This window comes from Hirundo rustica, chromosome Z, assembly GCF_015227805.2.
Source record: "Hirundo rustica isolate bHirRus1 chromosome Z, bHirRus1.pri.v3, whole genome shotgun sequence".
Classification (NCBI taxonomy): domain Eukaryota; kingdom Metazoa; phylum Chordata; class Aves; order Passeriformes; family Hirundinidae; genus Hirundo; species Hirundo rustica.
The window spans coordinates 65,587,365-65,605,201 of NC_053488.1; the positions used below are offsets into that span (position 1 = coordinate 65,587,365).

The 17,837-nt window shown below is 40.0% G+C and overlaps 1 protein-coding gene across 1 annotated transcript in view; it reads right to left on the minus strand.

Moving 5' to 3' along the window:
* SVEP1 (sushi, von Willebrand factor type A, EGF and pentraxin domain containing 1) overlaps positions 1–17,837 on the minus strand; it is a 126,377-nt gene that overhangs the window by 33,871 nt on the left and 74,669 nt on the right. Inside the window, exons 23-35 of the mRNA XM_040089292.2 lie at positions 17,648–17,761; positions 16,586–16,787; positions 15,409–15,566; positions 14,117–14,318; positions 13,265–13,440; positions 11,874–11,998; positions 8,343–8,466; positions 7,643–7,813; positions 5,402–5,575; positions 2,470–2,589; positions 1,561–1,737; positions 703–787; positions 200–391 (exon numbers count right to left, since the gene is read on the minus strand). Coding sequence (XP_039945226.1) covers positions 200–391; positions 703–787; positions 1,561–1,737; positions 2,470–2,589; positions 5,402–5,575; positions 7,643–7,813; positions 8,343–8,466; positions 11,874–11,998; positions 13,265–13,440; positions 14,117–14,318; positions 15,409–15,566; positions 16,586–16,787; positions 17,648–17,761 — 2,020 coding nt within the window. The remainder of the gene's footprint in view (positions 1–199; positions 392–702; positions 788–1,560; positions 1,738–2,469; positions 2,590–5,401; positions 5,576–7,642; positions 7,814–8,342; positions 8,467–11,873; positions 11,999–13,264; positions 13,441–14,116; positions 14,319–15,408; positions 15,567–16,585; positions 16,788–17,647; positions 17,762–17,837) is intronic.

Below are 17,837 nucleotides of genomic sequence, written 5' to 3' on the forward strand. Positions count from 1 at the left end.
ACTTTTCTGAACTGCTCCAGTTCCAGATAAAATACAGGGAGCACCCTCAAAGAATATAAAGAAGACTTTTTCAATTCTGTTTTATTTTTCTGAGTATTTTATCGTTCTGAGCAATGATCCCAGCTTTGTCTCTTTCAGATATAAGACACACCTCCTAATAAGCATGATGCATTTGGCTCGGGCATGTTCGTGCAGTTACCTATATCCATCGTCACAGGTGTATGATACAGAGGAAAGGTAGGCTGTGCCACTCAGTGTGTACTTTCCATTGCTGATATCCTGTGGGCTAGGGCACATGACCATTTCACAGGAGGGAGGTGCATGATTCCAAAAGCCACTAGCAAGGCACAGAATTTCCTTTTCACCCACTAAGTTGTATCCATCATTGCATCTGCATTAGAAGAAAAGTGCTGTCAAACACAGAGACTTTCAGGCACAACATAATCAACCATCACTTTTTTCTCATCATCCACACCTGCATAAACCATCTTTCTTTTTGGGGACTAAAGAAGTAGTACTGGAGTAAACATTCAGCTCTGCTAATGAACAGCCACTCTATAACCAAATCTCTTTCCATTATTTTAATACCAACTTGCTCCTCTCCCTCATTTCAACCAGTCTCTCAATTCAGCCATACTGTTATTTGCTGCCAGATTCTCAATCAGTTATTAATACAGCACTTCAAACATACTGAATTCCTACCTGTACACCACCTTATTATGGTATGTAAAATTTGAGCCAAAAATGGCACTGTTCTCTGGAATAACTGGAGCACCACAGGATATAGCTTTAAAAAGACAGGAATACAAGAGATGTTGATATAACACAAACAAAAATGAACAGAAAATTAGGATTTGCTTTGTTTTCTCTGAAAAGATTTGAAGAAGTATAAAGTCCTAGGCAACAATGAGTTCTTGACTAATCTATAAATGACATTTAGGACTCTTTATCTGAATTCACCTTGTTACTGAGAAACTGAACTAATTGGAAGTAGGCAGTTATGACTGCTCTACAAACCACATGCTTGACTATCAAGAGGACGCCATAGCTCCCTCTCTCTATGGACAAAGTAATTGGGTTTTTTTGCTTAGTCAGTCTTTGTCAACTCTTCACTTTACCACTTGCTTCACCTCATTTGTTCTGGTTTTCTAAAGAAAGAATTTCTGCTATTACACCATGACTAGGCACATGCATCAGCCTGTCCTTTCTGGTTGCTTTGTATCCAGAGACACAGCTAATGGTCTTTAAGTCATTAATTCCTTGAAAATGAAAGGCTGGGTGGAGAAGAATTAGAATTAGAAGAACCCTTCTAATGCTTGCATTAGACTGAGTCATACCTCTGATGCACTGGAGAATCTGTGTCAGAGAGTACCACTAAAAATATGACAACAGTGCCTATGACTTAAGAAAACAAAGGCTTCAACACTGAGATCCAGATCTGCTAGGACAGAGTTTCACAAGTTGCCATGGTCTCTAAAGGCTCTTCACTATTGCTTTGCCCCTTCCATCTCTCTAATATTAAAGTCACATTTCAGCATGCATTCTCCCCAGGAACCACACCTTCACAATAGGGAACTGGGTGGCTCCACTCTCCAGACTCCATGCAAGTAAGTTTCGTTGCTCCTGTCAGCTGGAACCCTTCTTTGCAGGAAAATGTTACTTGACTACCAACACTGTAAGTATCCCCATATAAATGGCCATGCTCTGGATTTCCTGGATTACGGCATCTCACGGGTTCTGAGGAGGAAGAGGGAAACTACGAATAATATAATTAAGTGTCAGGTTTAATGAACAAGTTGCAAGAGATATTCTCGGGATTTTGCTGAGAGTAGGAAGGCAAAACACAAGGAAAACACTCATAGGTAGTTTACAGCCTTTTCTGTTTTATATGTAAGTGACAGACACTGAAGACTCAAGCAAGTAAGCTAATCTTGACATGGAAGAGCCCTCTGTAACTGAGTTTACATTAATTGTCAGATGCAAACACATCTTATAGTCATTTCTCCCTCTGTGAGGGAAAGCCCATTCCAGCATGTCCATCCCTGAACATAAAAACTGTCCAGCTACATTTTATCCTAACCTATGCCGTTGTCTTGTAATCTTCATCCAAAGTTGCCTTGTTTAAGGTTTCCATAGGCAGCTCTAGCCCTACTCAGAAGCCCATTTTAAAGTATTTCCTCACTGCACAGCTCTGCTCTGAGAAGTGAAACACTGTGGCTTTCCCAGGTCCTGTGCTCTGTGCAATAAGGTTTTTGCATGTGGGGAGCAGCTTCCCAATGACTGAATCCATATGGAGAGGTGACTTTTCAAGAATCAAAATGTTTTATCACAGCCTCATCCAGACTAAATTGACCTAGAGATGAAAGAATGCCTGTCTTAGATATCAATTATTGTCTGGCAAATGGAAGGCAGAATACTGGCCTATACAGCATGTTGGAAAGGCTAGCTGGATGTTTTTCTTTGCCATACCTGCACATTTTTTACCGTCTCCTGTGTAAGGAGGGATGCAAGTGCAAACATAGGATCCATTTGTGTTGAGACAAGATGCGTGCTCATCGCAGTCTGATCCAACAGCGCATTCATCAACATCTGCAAAAAACAAAACAAAACAAACCCACAAACCTCCAGTGTGTTATTTGCAGTAAGAATTTGCTTTAAATTTCTGTCTTACTGTCAGAGGAATTACTTTAAGGAGTATAATTAAAAATCACTTACTGCAATCATATTTTTGAACCATTGGTAAAAATACTTAATGTTTAAATAAATATTTATAACTCACTGTAAACTTTTATTATAATTTTAATTATAATTTACTCAACAGTATTGCACAACCTGAGAAAATCAGAGATAAATCTTATTAACCTTCAGTCACTATTTCCATGTAAAGTATCTGGTTTCCAAACTGCAAAATCTCAACCTTCCTGCTTATAAGCCAGGAAAACTTAGTCAAAAGGGGAAATACTCTGAAAATATTAGAGCCCCATCTTTGATGAAGAGAATTAGACTAGGCCCAAGAAGACCCTGAAGATGCCAGAAAAATTAAAATAATTTCAAAATATATGAGTTATTATAACTAACTATTTACATGACAGCAGCACCTAAAAATCTCAGTTGATAATTTATGATATACGTAAAAAAAAAAAAGGAAAAAAAAAATCTCTCACCCCAGAATACTTCATAAAATCTTCTAATCTTGACAGTAAGGAAATGTCCTTGGTATGAAAACAATGAGTTGAAATTGCAAGAGTCAATTTCAAAGTATCTAATTGGAAAGTGCTGGCACCAGGGATTACTCTCAGAGATTATTCTCTCTCTATAAATGCGCTTTTTTCAGACTGCTAGAGAGAGGCAGGAAGATTCTTCATCGAAATGCCCTGCTACAGGACTCCCGTTGATCTAGGTGTACCGTGCAGACACACAGTTTGGGTTCTTTGCCCATTTCCAGTAAAAAAAGCACTGGTTAAAAAGGCAAGACAATTTAGTGAACTGGAGGGTTTATTTTTCACTGGTGGATGAATCTGATCAGCATGACAACACATTGAAAAGAAAAGGAGTTTCTTTCTGATATGCAGCATGACAGCTGCACATTAATACCAAAACAGTTGCCAATTACACGAGCACCAGGAAAATGAAAAGTACTACCACAGCAGAACTGGAATGACTGCCTCTCCTCTAACGTCTTGTTACGCAAGAGAGTTCCAATGGGGTGGAAGTACACTGTGAATCAGACCCTAACAGAACAAAAGGAAAGCTTCAGGGCATGGGTGTACCAGGTTTTGTTGGCACCTCCCTGAAGCATGAGTCAGAAAGGTAAATGGTGGGTCAGGGTGCCAAATCCACTCTTGTTTTCATTTTCCCATTACTCTGCTTTATGAGAGCATGCTGGAAGGTGAGGCCCAGGCTTTTTCCTTCTGAACACTGTGACTAGACCTACTGCATAGGAGTTGAACTATTTGGACAGCCTTGAAGCACCTGTGATGATGTTTGTAGTTTCTGAGGGAGTGCTGCTGCACAGGACGCTATGAAACCAGATGGATCCTACTCCAAAGCAAATTTTGACAGAACTAAAAGGCTTTTAGCTTTCTTTTGCTTGTCTTGACTGAAAATATTATGTGCTATACCTACAAAGAATTAGGAGTCAAATGAAACACAAATCTTGCCCGTTTTTTTGCTGTGCCATGCCTCCCATTTGAGGCATGGCTAAGATCCAGCACAGCTGGATGCAGCGATGTAAGTAGAGCTAGCTAGTGGATTCCAGCAGGGATATGCTGGAGACATGGCCCTGCAAGACCAGTGACACCTAGTCCTCTGTACACAGTACAGTGCCAGCATGTCAAACCTTTCAGCTTCTGCCACTGCACCTGGCACATCAGATCCAGCTGACCAGCGGGTAAGTTACAACCTGGCACCTGTATGAACTGTGTCTACAAGTGCACTCCCATGCTGCAGCTGCTTGCTGGAAGGCATGTGCGACCCACCTAAAAACCCCTACAATGGAAAAAAGGCTCTGAGAACACTGGCAGCGGTGATCTGCCCATTAAGCTTAGGGACTAAGGAGACAATAAGATGCCTTTTCTTTTAGGTAAACATCAATTAACACCTGAGTGGATCAATTGGCAGTGTAAATGCTTCTCCTTGAATTCACAGAAGAGCGGGAAAGTCTTCCTGAGTTAGCCAGACCAGCACGAAGGAGTGGAAATGAATACATGGCCCACATGCGGTACAAATGTCAGACAACTAACTACCAATGGGCTTGGGCTGACCTCAACCCACACATTCATTCCCAGCTACTGGGGATGTGCAAGGTCATGATGGTGAACATATTACAGAGCTTGAAAACGGGAAACACTGGAATTGTGCCCAAACTGTGTATTACAATTTCTGTATCTTGTTGAGTAACTTGAATTTTTTTATATTGTGCTATGCAGTACATTTTGTGTTACTCTGCTTGACTGGCAATCCTGTGCATCTACTGTCTTCAGGTGAGTACGTCTGATATTGAATGTCCATGTGTGAAATATCCAAAAGAACCTGATCGGAGAGCATGGAACACTGACAGCATGCTGGAGAACAACAAAATGCACAGGTCAAAAGCACAGAATGCAAGGATTGCAGGATATTGAAGGAGAAAGGCTAGGAGTAGAATGCAAGTCAATATAATTTTATATATGTTTGATAAATGCAGGATGTGGGGCATATAAGAGGATAAAAGGTGACAGAATGTTGTTTTGTTTTCACATAAGGCTGAGCATGGTATTTCAGAAAAGCGAATATTTTGGATTATGATTCTGGAATTGTTGTTAGCCTCCACAATTTCAGAATAAATGTCCACTCAAACCTAAGGGCAAAGGGGAAGCGTAAGATTGTCAGTGCATACAGCTAAATGTATAATGCATCTTACCAAGGCAAGATGGTGAAATGCTGTTCCAGCTCCCATTGTCCAGGCAGAGCATTCTGGAGTCACCCAACAAATAGTAGCCACCGTTACAGTGATACGTAACAGTACTGCCAGCAAAAAAGTCCTCAGCTGAATAGAAACCATTTTCTAAAGTTGGAGGCACTCCACAGCTGATTCCTGTGACATGGGTGAACAGAGGGCACTGGCATTAGCAGAGCAAACACAGATCATCTTCAGAATAATTCCTCATGAGAGCCACTACAGCATATTTCGTCTCTGCGGCTGTACAATCCCATAAGCAAGAGGGCCCGTCATTTTCTGAATTAGCTAATTGATGCCAGGTCTGTTGGAGGGTCTTGATTTCTGGGCATTTCTCAGCAAGAGTCTTAGCAGAACTCTCCAGCTCCTGCTAAGAAAATTTTGTTAGCTCTGGAGGAGACATCTGTGTCTGAGATCTGAGCACTTCAGCCACAGAATACTTCTGATAAATTATCCTTGGTGAGTTTTAAAGAAAAAAGAAAACTGAGTTTGCTTTGCTGGAGGTTGATATTTCCCCTTGCTGAAAAGCAAACTTGACACTGCAAAAGCAGCCAACAGAGACTGCTAAGACTTACAGTACTGGCCCGAGACGAGGGAGTGCATGAATGATGGACAGATTGGAACTGACCTTACATACAGCCCTGGGCATGTCTTAGATTGACTTTAGTAAATAAGCCCATCTGATCACAGCTGTGCCAGCAGAAGGCATCCCAGCATCTGCCTGCAGGAGGTTTTAATTTATTCTAGCAGACTTGCTTCTGTGCATCTTTTTCTCAATCAAAAAGGCTTGAACTTATTCCAACAGTTACACAGCTGATCTTCGTAGCTACATGGGCTATAGCAAATCCCAGTCCCCTAGCTGTGTGCAATGATCACACAACAAGAATTTAAACCTTTTAGTAATGGAACCCAACTACTTGCTGTGAAGAAATAGAGCTGGAGAGCCTGTAACAAAGAAAAGTCTCTCAGACACCTGTGGTTTTTGGGGGTATTCAGCACCAGGAAGAGGAAAAGAATCCTGGTGGGTAAAGACAGTGATTACACTGAGCCAGATTCAGTCCATATTTTTTCAGGCCTACACCACCAGTATAAACCACCAGTGGTTCATTATGCAGGAAATAGGTACCTTCAAGTAACCTTCATTCATGAGGAGCTCATGGAACAGGTACCTTGAAAGTAAAGGCCAGTGGGCGAGTCAGCCACACAGCCTGTTTGTGGCAGATCAGCCCTGCTCTGTCTCAGTTCTGCGCTCAGCAGGTAAAACTGCTTGGCACAATGCAGAGAAATCAGAAACACTAACAGGATTCTGGTGATTTTTAAATAATCACACACCAAGAAAGGGAAAGCTGTCTCTGCCAGTGAACATTCCTTCTGCCCAGCAGGACTTGCTTTTGGGTAAATTCTCATGGGAATGCTGTTTTTTACACAGTAGATAAGATGGACTGTGGACTTTTGCTACAAATAACTGAATAAAGAGGAAGACACTAAAATCTAGATCAAACTATTTTAAAGGCATTTTAAACAAATCAGATTATTCTCTCCAAACTACATACAAATTCTAGGATTATGAAATATCTAGAGCTAATTTACTATTCTGCTGAAATGAAAAATGTAATCAACTCCAACACAAGCAACTGCAATCATATGTGCAGTCACAACAGAGAAGGACCAAAGGAAAGGAAAAAGCAGGAGCAGGAATCATAGAATCTAAAGAAACTTGGCAGCCTGAATGCATACAGCTCAGTTTCTTTGAAGAAATCCTGCCAATTTTGGAGCACTTCCAAGTCCTAACAGAAGTATCTCCTATCTTTAAAGAAATTAGTTCATAACTTACTTAAGTCAAAGCTTCTACTTCAAACCAGAGATTCTCAGTGGCATCTAAAACCAGCGATATTCTAGTATTTCTTGTGCATCTTCCACACTCCTGATGCCACTGGGGAGGAAAGCCCCAGATTGCTGATACAAATGGATTAATTTCTCTAACACCCATGGGTGTTAGAAACTGACTGAAAAACATGTAAGAACCTGATCATGATAAAGCTTCTGATCAGCAAAACATGAGTTTAGTTTTAAGCATACATGTAACATGGTGCTGTAACATGGATGGATTTAAGTGCATGATAGCTGCAAAAAGCTCAGGACATGAAGAGTGATAGGATCCAAATAAACACTAGGGTTTCCTAAACCTGCCAGCCGACAACTCACTTTCACATCGGGGAAAAGGCCGTGTCCACTGTCCCAGGTTAAGGCAGTGTTGAACAGAGTTTCCCACTATCTGGAATCCTGGGTCACAGGAAAGGCTCACTTTTGACCCTGGCTTTAAATCAGCAGAAGAGGCCCGGAGATGTGGTATGGATCCTTGCAAAGATGGACAATCTGTGGACAAAATATATGCATAAAGAGGTACAGCTATGTGCTGAAATTAATAAACTGGTTATGTGATTGTTTGATCCCATATAAGTTTATTCAGGAAAAAGCTTTTGGAAATGTTAGGCATCCTATATCCCACTTAGGTTCAAAGGGTTTTGAGAATCATCAGCATATAAAATCAGAAAAGGAATCTACAGAAAAAGAAGCAAGGAGGCCGCAGGCATTTTAATATCATACAATTATTCTTGGAATAAAAGGCAGGATTTTTTTTTTTTTTTCCCTGATCCAGTACCATTATCACTCTTTTCCCATCTCAATTCAGCAAGCAATAAATTTTTGTCAGAGATTTCACTGACCTTTTGTTACAAAACCCTGGAATTTAAAGAATGAAGGACTGCATGTTCTAACGGTCAAATTATCAAATAATTTATTCAAGGTTAGTAGAGCAAAGGCTGCAAGCTAGCTAGTTGACCCCATAAAAGAGTCTTGTATTACTGTTCAGAAAAAAATGGGTTCTAGGAAGTAAAGTTCTAACCAGCACAAAATATACTCTTGTAATCTATCTTCACTCTTCCAACAACTCCCGGCAGGAAATCTGGCCAGGCTAGTACATTTCCTTTTTGCAGTTCTTCTGGACAGGATGTAGCCAGAGATTCTACCTATGGATTTAAAACAGTTGGTTAGGTGATGTTTAAGGACAGTGTAGGAAAAGAATACAAAAAAAACCCCCCAAACCAACCAACCCCCACAAAAACACCACCAACCAACCAACCAACCAACCAACCAACCAAAAAAAACCCCCCCAAAAAACAAAACAAAAAACCTCAACCCACAAAAAACCAAAAAAACCATTTCCCCTCATGCGTGCATGCAACATTTGAACAGATTCTTGAGGGAGTAATGCTCATCCTTTCTAGAACAAGAGGTTCCTGGCTGAAGTACTTATTATTCTGTTCTTATAAGCCATCTAGTTATGGACAGTTCATGCTGAGTCACTACCTGAAGGGCTACTTGACATACAAACAAGGCATTGAACACGATTCTTGAGACACAATTGTATTTGTTAGTGTAAAAGAAAAACACATCTATGTCACAGAAAAAGACAGGAATGAGGATGCAACCTGAAGAGAACACTTATCTACTTGCAGAAAATGTCAAATAGGAGCCAAAAGGAACTTAATGTTCAAGATCTGTGCTCTGAAAACTGCTAGCACTGTGCCACATATAAGGGACAGAAACACAAAAAGAAGAAGCTTAATAAGGCAATTAGTTCTTTCCAGAACACAAATTTTGTGAACTGAATTAACTAGACTCTAAAACATTGTAGGCAAGGCTCAACCAAAGCTGAACAGGGACATAATGAATGGAGTATAGAAACAGGAACTATATACGCCAGCTAAGTACAGGAGGAACAAAGGAACACACTATTAGACCAACAACAGATTAATATCTTGAGAGAAGATCTGGTCATATATCTCTGATGGAGTAGTTTTCTCAGATGGGTGATTGCCTTCTATCAAGTTTCCAGTGGATGAAGCCAACTACCAAGAACAATGTGCTAGAGTGCCTATCCTTGTGAGAAGGAAAGGTACATCATGAACTTTGGAATGATTTATTCTCATATTGTTCCTACTCTGAACTCATTGAGGCAGATTGGACTTTTCTAGAGTCACTATAGCTGGAGAAGAAACAGATGTTCCCTGTTTATTCTGAGGCCATTTCAAAGTTCTCATTTCAGCAATCTGTGCCAATGGAAACTGCTCAGGCCAAAAGCTGCAAAAATTTGCAAGGAATCCGCAAGAAAAAATTTCCAGTGTGGGGAAAACAAATTTGGGAACCAGCCCTGTACACTACACATATTTTCCCTATACACTACTCATATTTCTGTTGCCGTCTATTCAACAAAAAAAACTACCAGAATGATAATTTACCTATATAAAATTAATGTGCAAGGGGATAGGCAACTAAATCATACAATGAAAAATCTTACAGACTAGATTCCACCTTCCTTTATTCATTAGGCAACATATTCTGTCACCCTGCTTTCCTTTATGGCTGAGAATAGAAAGGAAAGACTTAACGAATAGTTCCAGCTGGCCAGAACAAACCTAATGATTAACAGACTACAAGAGCACTTTACTGTTCCAGGCTCTGAAGTGAATGAGGTAAAAACTGTACAGGAAGCTTACTTGGCTCAGCTTCCTGTCTCACACCTGTCTTTTCAGATGAGTGATATGGATACTATAAAAGAATGGCAGGATTTTCTTCCTTGTCCTAACTGTATTGCACCTGAAGCAAGTGATAATTCAATCAGACCTGTCTTTAAGGAGGGACAGCTACAGAGAAATTTCAGAAGGTTGCACTTAAAACTCTTCATGAGTGTGCCCTGTAAAATCACATGTATGCTTATCAGCTTCAAAACTGCTAGTAAACAAAAACTTGAAGATCTGACTTGGCAATGCAACAGTTGGTGACGGGTGTTGCATAGTTTTAAACCCGTCAGAAAGGCAAAGTAGTGAAAAACCACAGAAATAAACAGAGGAGACACCTGGATTCTGGAAGCAAAGATTCTGCATTACTTCTTTTCTGTTCATGTTATTATTTCTTATTTGGATCATGGATAACAAACAGCTATAAACCACCAATTAGTGACACAACTTTAAGAAAAATCAGAAGAGCAAAACCTTCTAATCCAAAGATTCTTCCCTAAAGAAATGCCTCTAACTTTAAACATTTGTCTTTGTTGTTCAAGTGTTATCAGCAGTTTAATACTTCTGACCTTCAGGATTGAAACACTAATGAACAGGAAGTGATGATGGAGTATTGTCATCAGGTTTGCAGATAACATCAAGCTGGTGATATTTTCACTAGTCAGTGTGCTCAAGGACAGAATTGCATTCATAGGCACCTTGACAGGCTGGAGTAAAGGGCCAACCCAGACTTCAAAAATTCAACAAGGAAAAATGGGAAGGAAAAAACTTCTGAACAACATAGATGAGGAAAGCCAAGAGCAGGAGCAGCTCTGTGGAAAGGAACTTAGGGACTCTGGCAGGCAGTAAGCTGAGTACTCGCCAGCGGTGCACTGTGCAAATAGTGAGGACTAACAGCATCCTAGGCTGTGTGAATAGGATTAGCATCAGAAAACCAAGGAAGTGATTATTGCTTCTCAGTGCTTGTTAGATCTCATCCAGAGCACTGCATTCCATTTTGGGTTATTCACAGCAAGAAAGACATTGACAAGTTGGAGCAATTCAGGGATGGGATGGAACTTTTGCCCTGAGAGGAGAGCTTGGTTCAGCCTAGAGCAGAAACAGCTATAGCGACACCTCTCAGCAGCCCCATGTGTATGGGGAGATGATTAGGTACATAGAGTCAGGCTCGTACAGCAGCACATGGTGGAAGACACAACCAATAGTCATAAATGGAAGTGGGAGGTCCCAACTAGGCATAGAGAAACAAATTCCACTCTGAGGATAACTGAGCACTGCAGCTTGTCTCCCAGAAAAGCTGATGGATCACTGTCCTGACAGACATCTTTCAATCTTCATTAATTTTTAACTGAGTGGAAATTTGGTGCTGTCAAGCTTTTATTTTAGGTACTTGATTAGCTGTGACTCAATATTCAGTTATCCTGCCCTTTCAGACTTTTCCTGAAACTATATAGTTCAGATTTTTCAGTGCATTGATAGAAATTCTAATGTCTGCCCTCTGAAGTTTTAACAACAGAATGAGAAAACTGTATGTGGTCTGTAAAACAAGAACTTAGCTCTCTTCTAGCAGTACTGTTAATTTTTATGCACGATTTCCTTCCTGTTTTGAAGCCACATACTACAGAAAGGCTCAATCAAAATAGAAGGCAACTCAGTGTTGATTTTACCAGACTTTATTTGGCTTAAAGGTACTTTACTAAGTACACTAAGCTCACTGCCCTAAGCCAGAGCTCCATCTGGTCCCCACTGACTTCTGTAGGAGAAAGAGTCTACCCAATAAACTAATTTAGAATGCCTTCTCAAATGTTCATCCTATGTTCAGAGCCCTCTGCTCAAACACTGCACTAAGGACTTACCTGCTGTGGAGAAAGTACATGGTCCCAAATGTTAAGCTGGCTGATGGAACCCACAAAAGATTCAGCTGGGTTGAATCCTTCTCCTTTCTGATCTTGCTCTTGACCCAGCACAAGTGCACCACCACCTAAACTCAGAATTTGAAGAGGGGTAGGAAACAAAGCCTTACAGCAGGGATCTCATAGGATAAAAAGCTTAGCAAAATGAAAATTTTGCTGCCCTATGTTACTAGGATTTTGCAGTGAAGACCAGCCACCTTCAAAAAACTCTCTCAGTTAAACCTCTGGGAAGCCTGATGTTAGACTGAGGTAGGTCAATATAGTGATTTGGAAGGGACTGTCAAATACATATGGCAGCAGAAATCACCTATGGCTGCTTTAGGAATGATACCGGCTCAAAGAGATCACTTGTAGGTCAGTATTTGAAGCATAACACACAGTAATGTAAAATGCAGTTTTGAGCAAGTGGGGCAATTTTAGTTTACAATACTAACATACACTTCTGCTTTAAACAAAAGCTTACAAAGTCATACAGGTCAAATGTGATTCCACACCCTCCGAAGCACACTGAAGGTAGTCAATGCTCTGAGACATGGTCCACAAGTTAAATTTATTCTCCTTGATCAGTAATATGTGAACATGCATTTTCTATGTCATAGAGTATGTGGATAAGGTCAAAAAGTAATGGAGACAGCACACTTCCTTAGGTCTTATCACTGGAGAGAACTCCAATTTAAGTAGGAAAGACATAAGGGGCAAACATAAGGATCATGGACTAAATGCTTCAATATTTTATTTTAATAAGATATTCTTCTGAAATTCTATGTAAATTCAGATGGTGGCAGTATGCAAACAGTATCAAAACCTCTTTGCAGTCAAATAATACCAGGTGTTTCATAGCTCTTCACCGCTGAAGATACTCCTTTTTTATGCCCTCTGACATTACTCTATAGAGGACTGATCATAGGAAACAATGAAATAGCAAACCCCACCTTGTTAGGAAAAAATACAAACATAACTTCAAATATATAACTGAAAAGAACGGGAAAAGGCTAAGTCAATGAACCCTGAAAACACATATATAAGGGAAATGCCAGGTTCACTGTCACAAAGCCATCCCAGAACCAGCTCTGCACAGGTTCCTTTGTGGACTAAACTGTCCATAAAACAAGTTACCTACCAATATAACCCAGAAATGTGCATTTTGTCTTCAGTGATGCTGAGTGAGGGGAACTGTACTCACAAAAAAGGACAGCAAACATGAGCTTTTCAGAAATGCTGCAAATGTGAATAAAGGTGTTCGGGTGCTAAAAACACCTTAACATTTTCTTGCATATTCTCCAACAGAAACAGAATGAAGGCGACAGGCGTGGTATAATATAATTAAAGCATACCAGGGATTTTTGATCCAACAGAGAGCCCGCTGCCTCCATCAGACAGTTTTCCATCAATGTACACCTTCCATGCCCCATCAGTGCACGTCCATGTCACCGCAATGTGATGCCAGTTACCATCGTTCACTGAAGGACAGTCTGTTATCTTCTCTTTCCCATTCACATAAAGAACCCAGCTGCATGGAAGGAAGACACAGGCATACTCAGCTGCATGCAGCTACTTTAAAAGCATTGTCTGGCCCCCATGACTCAAAGAAATGTCTGACAAGGTAACTGTGACTGTATCATATGAGAAATCTCACTTGAAAGATCATCATAGATGATATCTCCCTCCCAGAGGACTTGGAAATTATCATATGTAAAGCATGGTGAAATAAGTAACATGCTTTTGTAACAAAATATTAAGGCTCAAGTCATGGCTGCATAGTGGATTCTTAAATTTTCCAGCTGATTTTGAAGTCACGCTACAAGTCATACTCTGCTTTTTAAAAAGTGCAAGACATACTGTGCTTTTAGAATCTTGCCAGGAGTACTCTGAGTCCATTTGTTCCACTCATTTTCTCGACGAGCCGTTTAGAAAAGATGTGAATGTAGTCCAGAAAAAAAAAAAATCATGCTGTCTAAATTCACTGCTCTCTTGCCATTACCCAAAAAAGTGATGGAAATTAAGCAAGGAGAAAAACAAAACAAAGAGACAACTCTGTCAAGGGAGTTTGGATGCAGATTTTTCTACCCCTAATAAGTAGGCAATGCTTTCTAAGTAGGCAATGCTTATATTCAAACCTATGTTCTACACTTCTTTTATCAATCCAAGACATCTGTAAGCTACAGAACAGCAAAACTGTGATTTACCCATTGTAATCAGTTAGGAGAAATGCATTATCACTTCCATTTTCTACTGCATAAGAAATGGGAGTCCCATAGTTTGTGGTGTCAGTGGATTTCATCCAGAATGTACAGGTGATCTCACCAAGAGATGGTAAAACACCGTCAAGCATGACATATCCGTAGATACCAGAGACTTCAAAATCAAGATTGAAACCTGAGGACTGTTCTGCAACAAAGATGGAGAGTCTTCAGAACAATAGTCACCCAAACATGGAAAGAGAATCCAATGAAATCTAAGAAAATGCAATAAACTGCAGCCCATATACAAAAATTATTCGCTAAATTGAATTGAGGTAGAAAGAACTTTTGGCAGTCTAACATCAGCCTGCATACAGAGCTTTCCAAGGCTAGAATGTAGTGTTTCAAGACAAATATCTGGAAAAGACGTCAATTATCTAGCAACTAACATGAACCTTTGTTCTCCATCCTCTGAAATGACGTATCTGTCTACCATCTACCAACCAACAACAATCAGCTGTTTCCATTTAATAAAGCTATGAAGAAAAACCCCAAAACAACCCAGCATTTTTCCTGTTCTGGACTTACTGAAATACACTGTCCTGGTATGGGACAGCACTTTTCTGTTCAATGCACAGTGACACGCTTTACAAGGATGCTACATGTAATGTTATCAAGTGAGGCTCTCCTGAGAGATGGGTGTTAAACTCTGACATAGGATGGCAGGTGTAAATGTCCTGCATGTCTTTGTGAAATCAACATGGCTTCCATTTAAACATACACCAGCTACTTTATAATTTTTGGGGAGAGTGATTTGAGCCTTGTGGTTCAAATGCCTCCAGCATCCCCCCGGAAGTTGTGCTGTGGGTGTGACCTGTGCCAGCTCTCCTTAACAAACTTGATACCCTTTTGCATGTATGGAACTTGATGTCTTTAGGACTTCTGAAGCTACCCCTTACTAATCTCTGACCCTGTGATGCAAAGTCCTACAAAAAATACAAGAAACAGAAAGATCTACTTAATATACACAGAACAAATACAAATTAAATTCAACAGACCTACTGGGTGTTAAAAAGATAGAACCACGCCTTAGAAAAGAGAGATGACACAGACACATGCTGTTACTTGTCTGCAATTACACTTATTAATGCTGCAGTCACACAGGCTTCACTCACCCTCTCACAGTCCCACCACCCTAGCTACTTTCTGGGGAAGCTGTATGAAATCAACCCAGCCAGTGCAAATCTTGCCCAGAGACTTAGTCAAGCCACCTTTTTCTTTCACTTAGTCCTGTGTACCTGTTTCACACCTGCTGCCTGTAAAGCCAGGGGGACATTTACAAACGTACGAGTTCAAGGCATCCACACAGGTGGCTTGGTTTAAACAGGGACTGGAGTCACAGTCATTGATGTTCACTTCACAGTTCAGTCCTGTGTACCCTGTCACACACAGACACCTACAGAGGAGGAGAAGCACAGTTCAAAGGTGACAGCTGTCATAGAAAAGAATTCTGGCTATGAGGCCAGAATGGTATATATGAGAATGGTATATAATAATATTCAAAAAATCAACAGATGATGTACTACAGAATTAAAGGAGTTTTATTTTGGTCATTTCCTCTTAAGCATGCTTGTATTCTATTAGCTGCATAATATCACTTCTAGCCAGGGACAATACAATATTTAAACAGCCTCCATTTCTTGATATGAAATTGTGAGACATAAGCATTGCACTTCCATGAGTAAAGCATACCTCTTACATACACAGAATTAAAGATCAGAGGTATTCAACTTTTCAGGCAGTCACCTTTATATATAGGGAAAACAAAGCCAATATAAAGATACCAAAACCTCTGATACTTGGAAAACCAAGGCGCTTGAAAGGGACCAAAACTTCTGGGGCTTTTGGCAGGGAAAGACTTACTAGACACAGATGTTAACAGCTGGCCCATCCACCTATACAGTGATCTAGGATATCACACTTCTTACTGGCATTTGTAGCTTCTGATCTGAGTTCAGATACCCTAAATCATAAAATTAAATAGCTGAAATTTTCCACTAGGGTTTGAATCTTAACCTCTATAGGCTCAATAGTATAGCTATCCCTGTCTTTCCAAGCTACAGAAATGTAGTAGTACTAGGTACTTAATTGGTCATCATGTATTATGCCAGCAGAAAGCAAGATAAGCCCCTGAAGCTTGGGAAAATGGACATCTTTTGGAAGATCAATATTAAAACCATGCAGTCCTACCACGCTTACATTTCAAACTCTGTATTTTCTTTGCTGTTTTCCTTGGAATTTTTCAAGAGTCAAGTCAAGGATATATTTTCTTATCCTTTAAGATCTCCTTTAGTGAAAGGGACCACTTATCTTGGATCAGGCTGCCAAAATATGCTTACTGAAATCTAAGAAGGCTGAGGCACCTCAGCATGTCTGACTTTCCACATTATATTACATCAGTCATCTGTTTTTCACCTGAAGCTGTTGATACCATCTCTGCATGTAGCTCCGTTTCTACAGGGTCTGCTGAGACACTCATCAATGTTTCTTTCACACAAGACACCAGTAAAACCTGGGAGACATTTGCAGGAGAAACTTCCAACTCGATCTTCACAAACAGCCCTATTAAGACAAGGGTTTGAAAGGCATTCGTTCATCTCCCTTTCACAGTGATCACCTGAGAAGAAAAAGAACAAAGTGACAGCTCTAGATTGAATTAACCTAAAAAAAAGATTGTTAACTCATCTCTGTTTTTTTATAGGATGTTGCTGATCTTCTGAGAAAAAGCAAACATCAGAGTAGCCATGCAGGTTTGGAATTTACTCCATTAACAGAGGTTAAATAAACACAAAATAATGATGGAAACCATTTTAACAGTTACAGAAATAACATGCAGCAGACCTCGAATTTAAACATGACTAATTTGGGGTGAATCAGGAAATCACTTGAGAAACCCTTCTGAGCAACTAATGATGAGCTACTATAAAGAACCTTTGGCTTAAACCCTAACTCTAAGGAGAGATGTGAAAGCCAGAAACACATAATTCTGTGATTTATTATGTGAAAGAGGCAAGCATGTGATTTTATAGTGGAGTGCTTAGGCAACATTATAATCAACAGATATATGTATTTGTTACAGAAATCTATGAAAGCAGAGTAAGGCATTGGGGAGTAGATTTATATAGAAAATTTTATCTGCTGTTAAAATATTTTTATTTTTAAATAAAATTAAAAATAACAATTTGAACACATCAGAATGCTGCTATTCATTCCTTAACATCACACAACAAGTTCATGGCAAAATTAGTAATTGAAGTTCTAGCACTTAGTAAATCCTTCTGAAGCCACTTTTACACTACAGAGAGTCTGAGAGATTAGATGGACCTAAGGAACATCCATAACTTACATTCATATCAACATCTAATATATTATATATATTGCTGTATAGCATTGAGGTGGAAATACTTGAGGTGGGGCAGGAAGAAACATTTCTTGGTTAGAAAGAGTAAAGGCTGACTTAAAGGGAGCAAGGTGTACCTGTGAACCCTTTTGCACACGTGCAGCGGTAACCATTCTTGCCATCAACACAGTGGGCTCCATTCAAACATGGACTGGAGCTACACTCATTTATGTCTTCCTCGCACAAGAGACCTTTGAACAGCAAGGATTACAAGGCATGACTGAGACATGGTCACAGACTGTATGCTGCAGTGACTGCATGTGGACA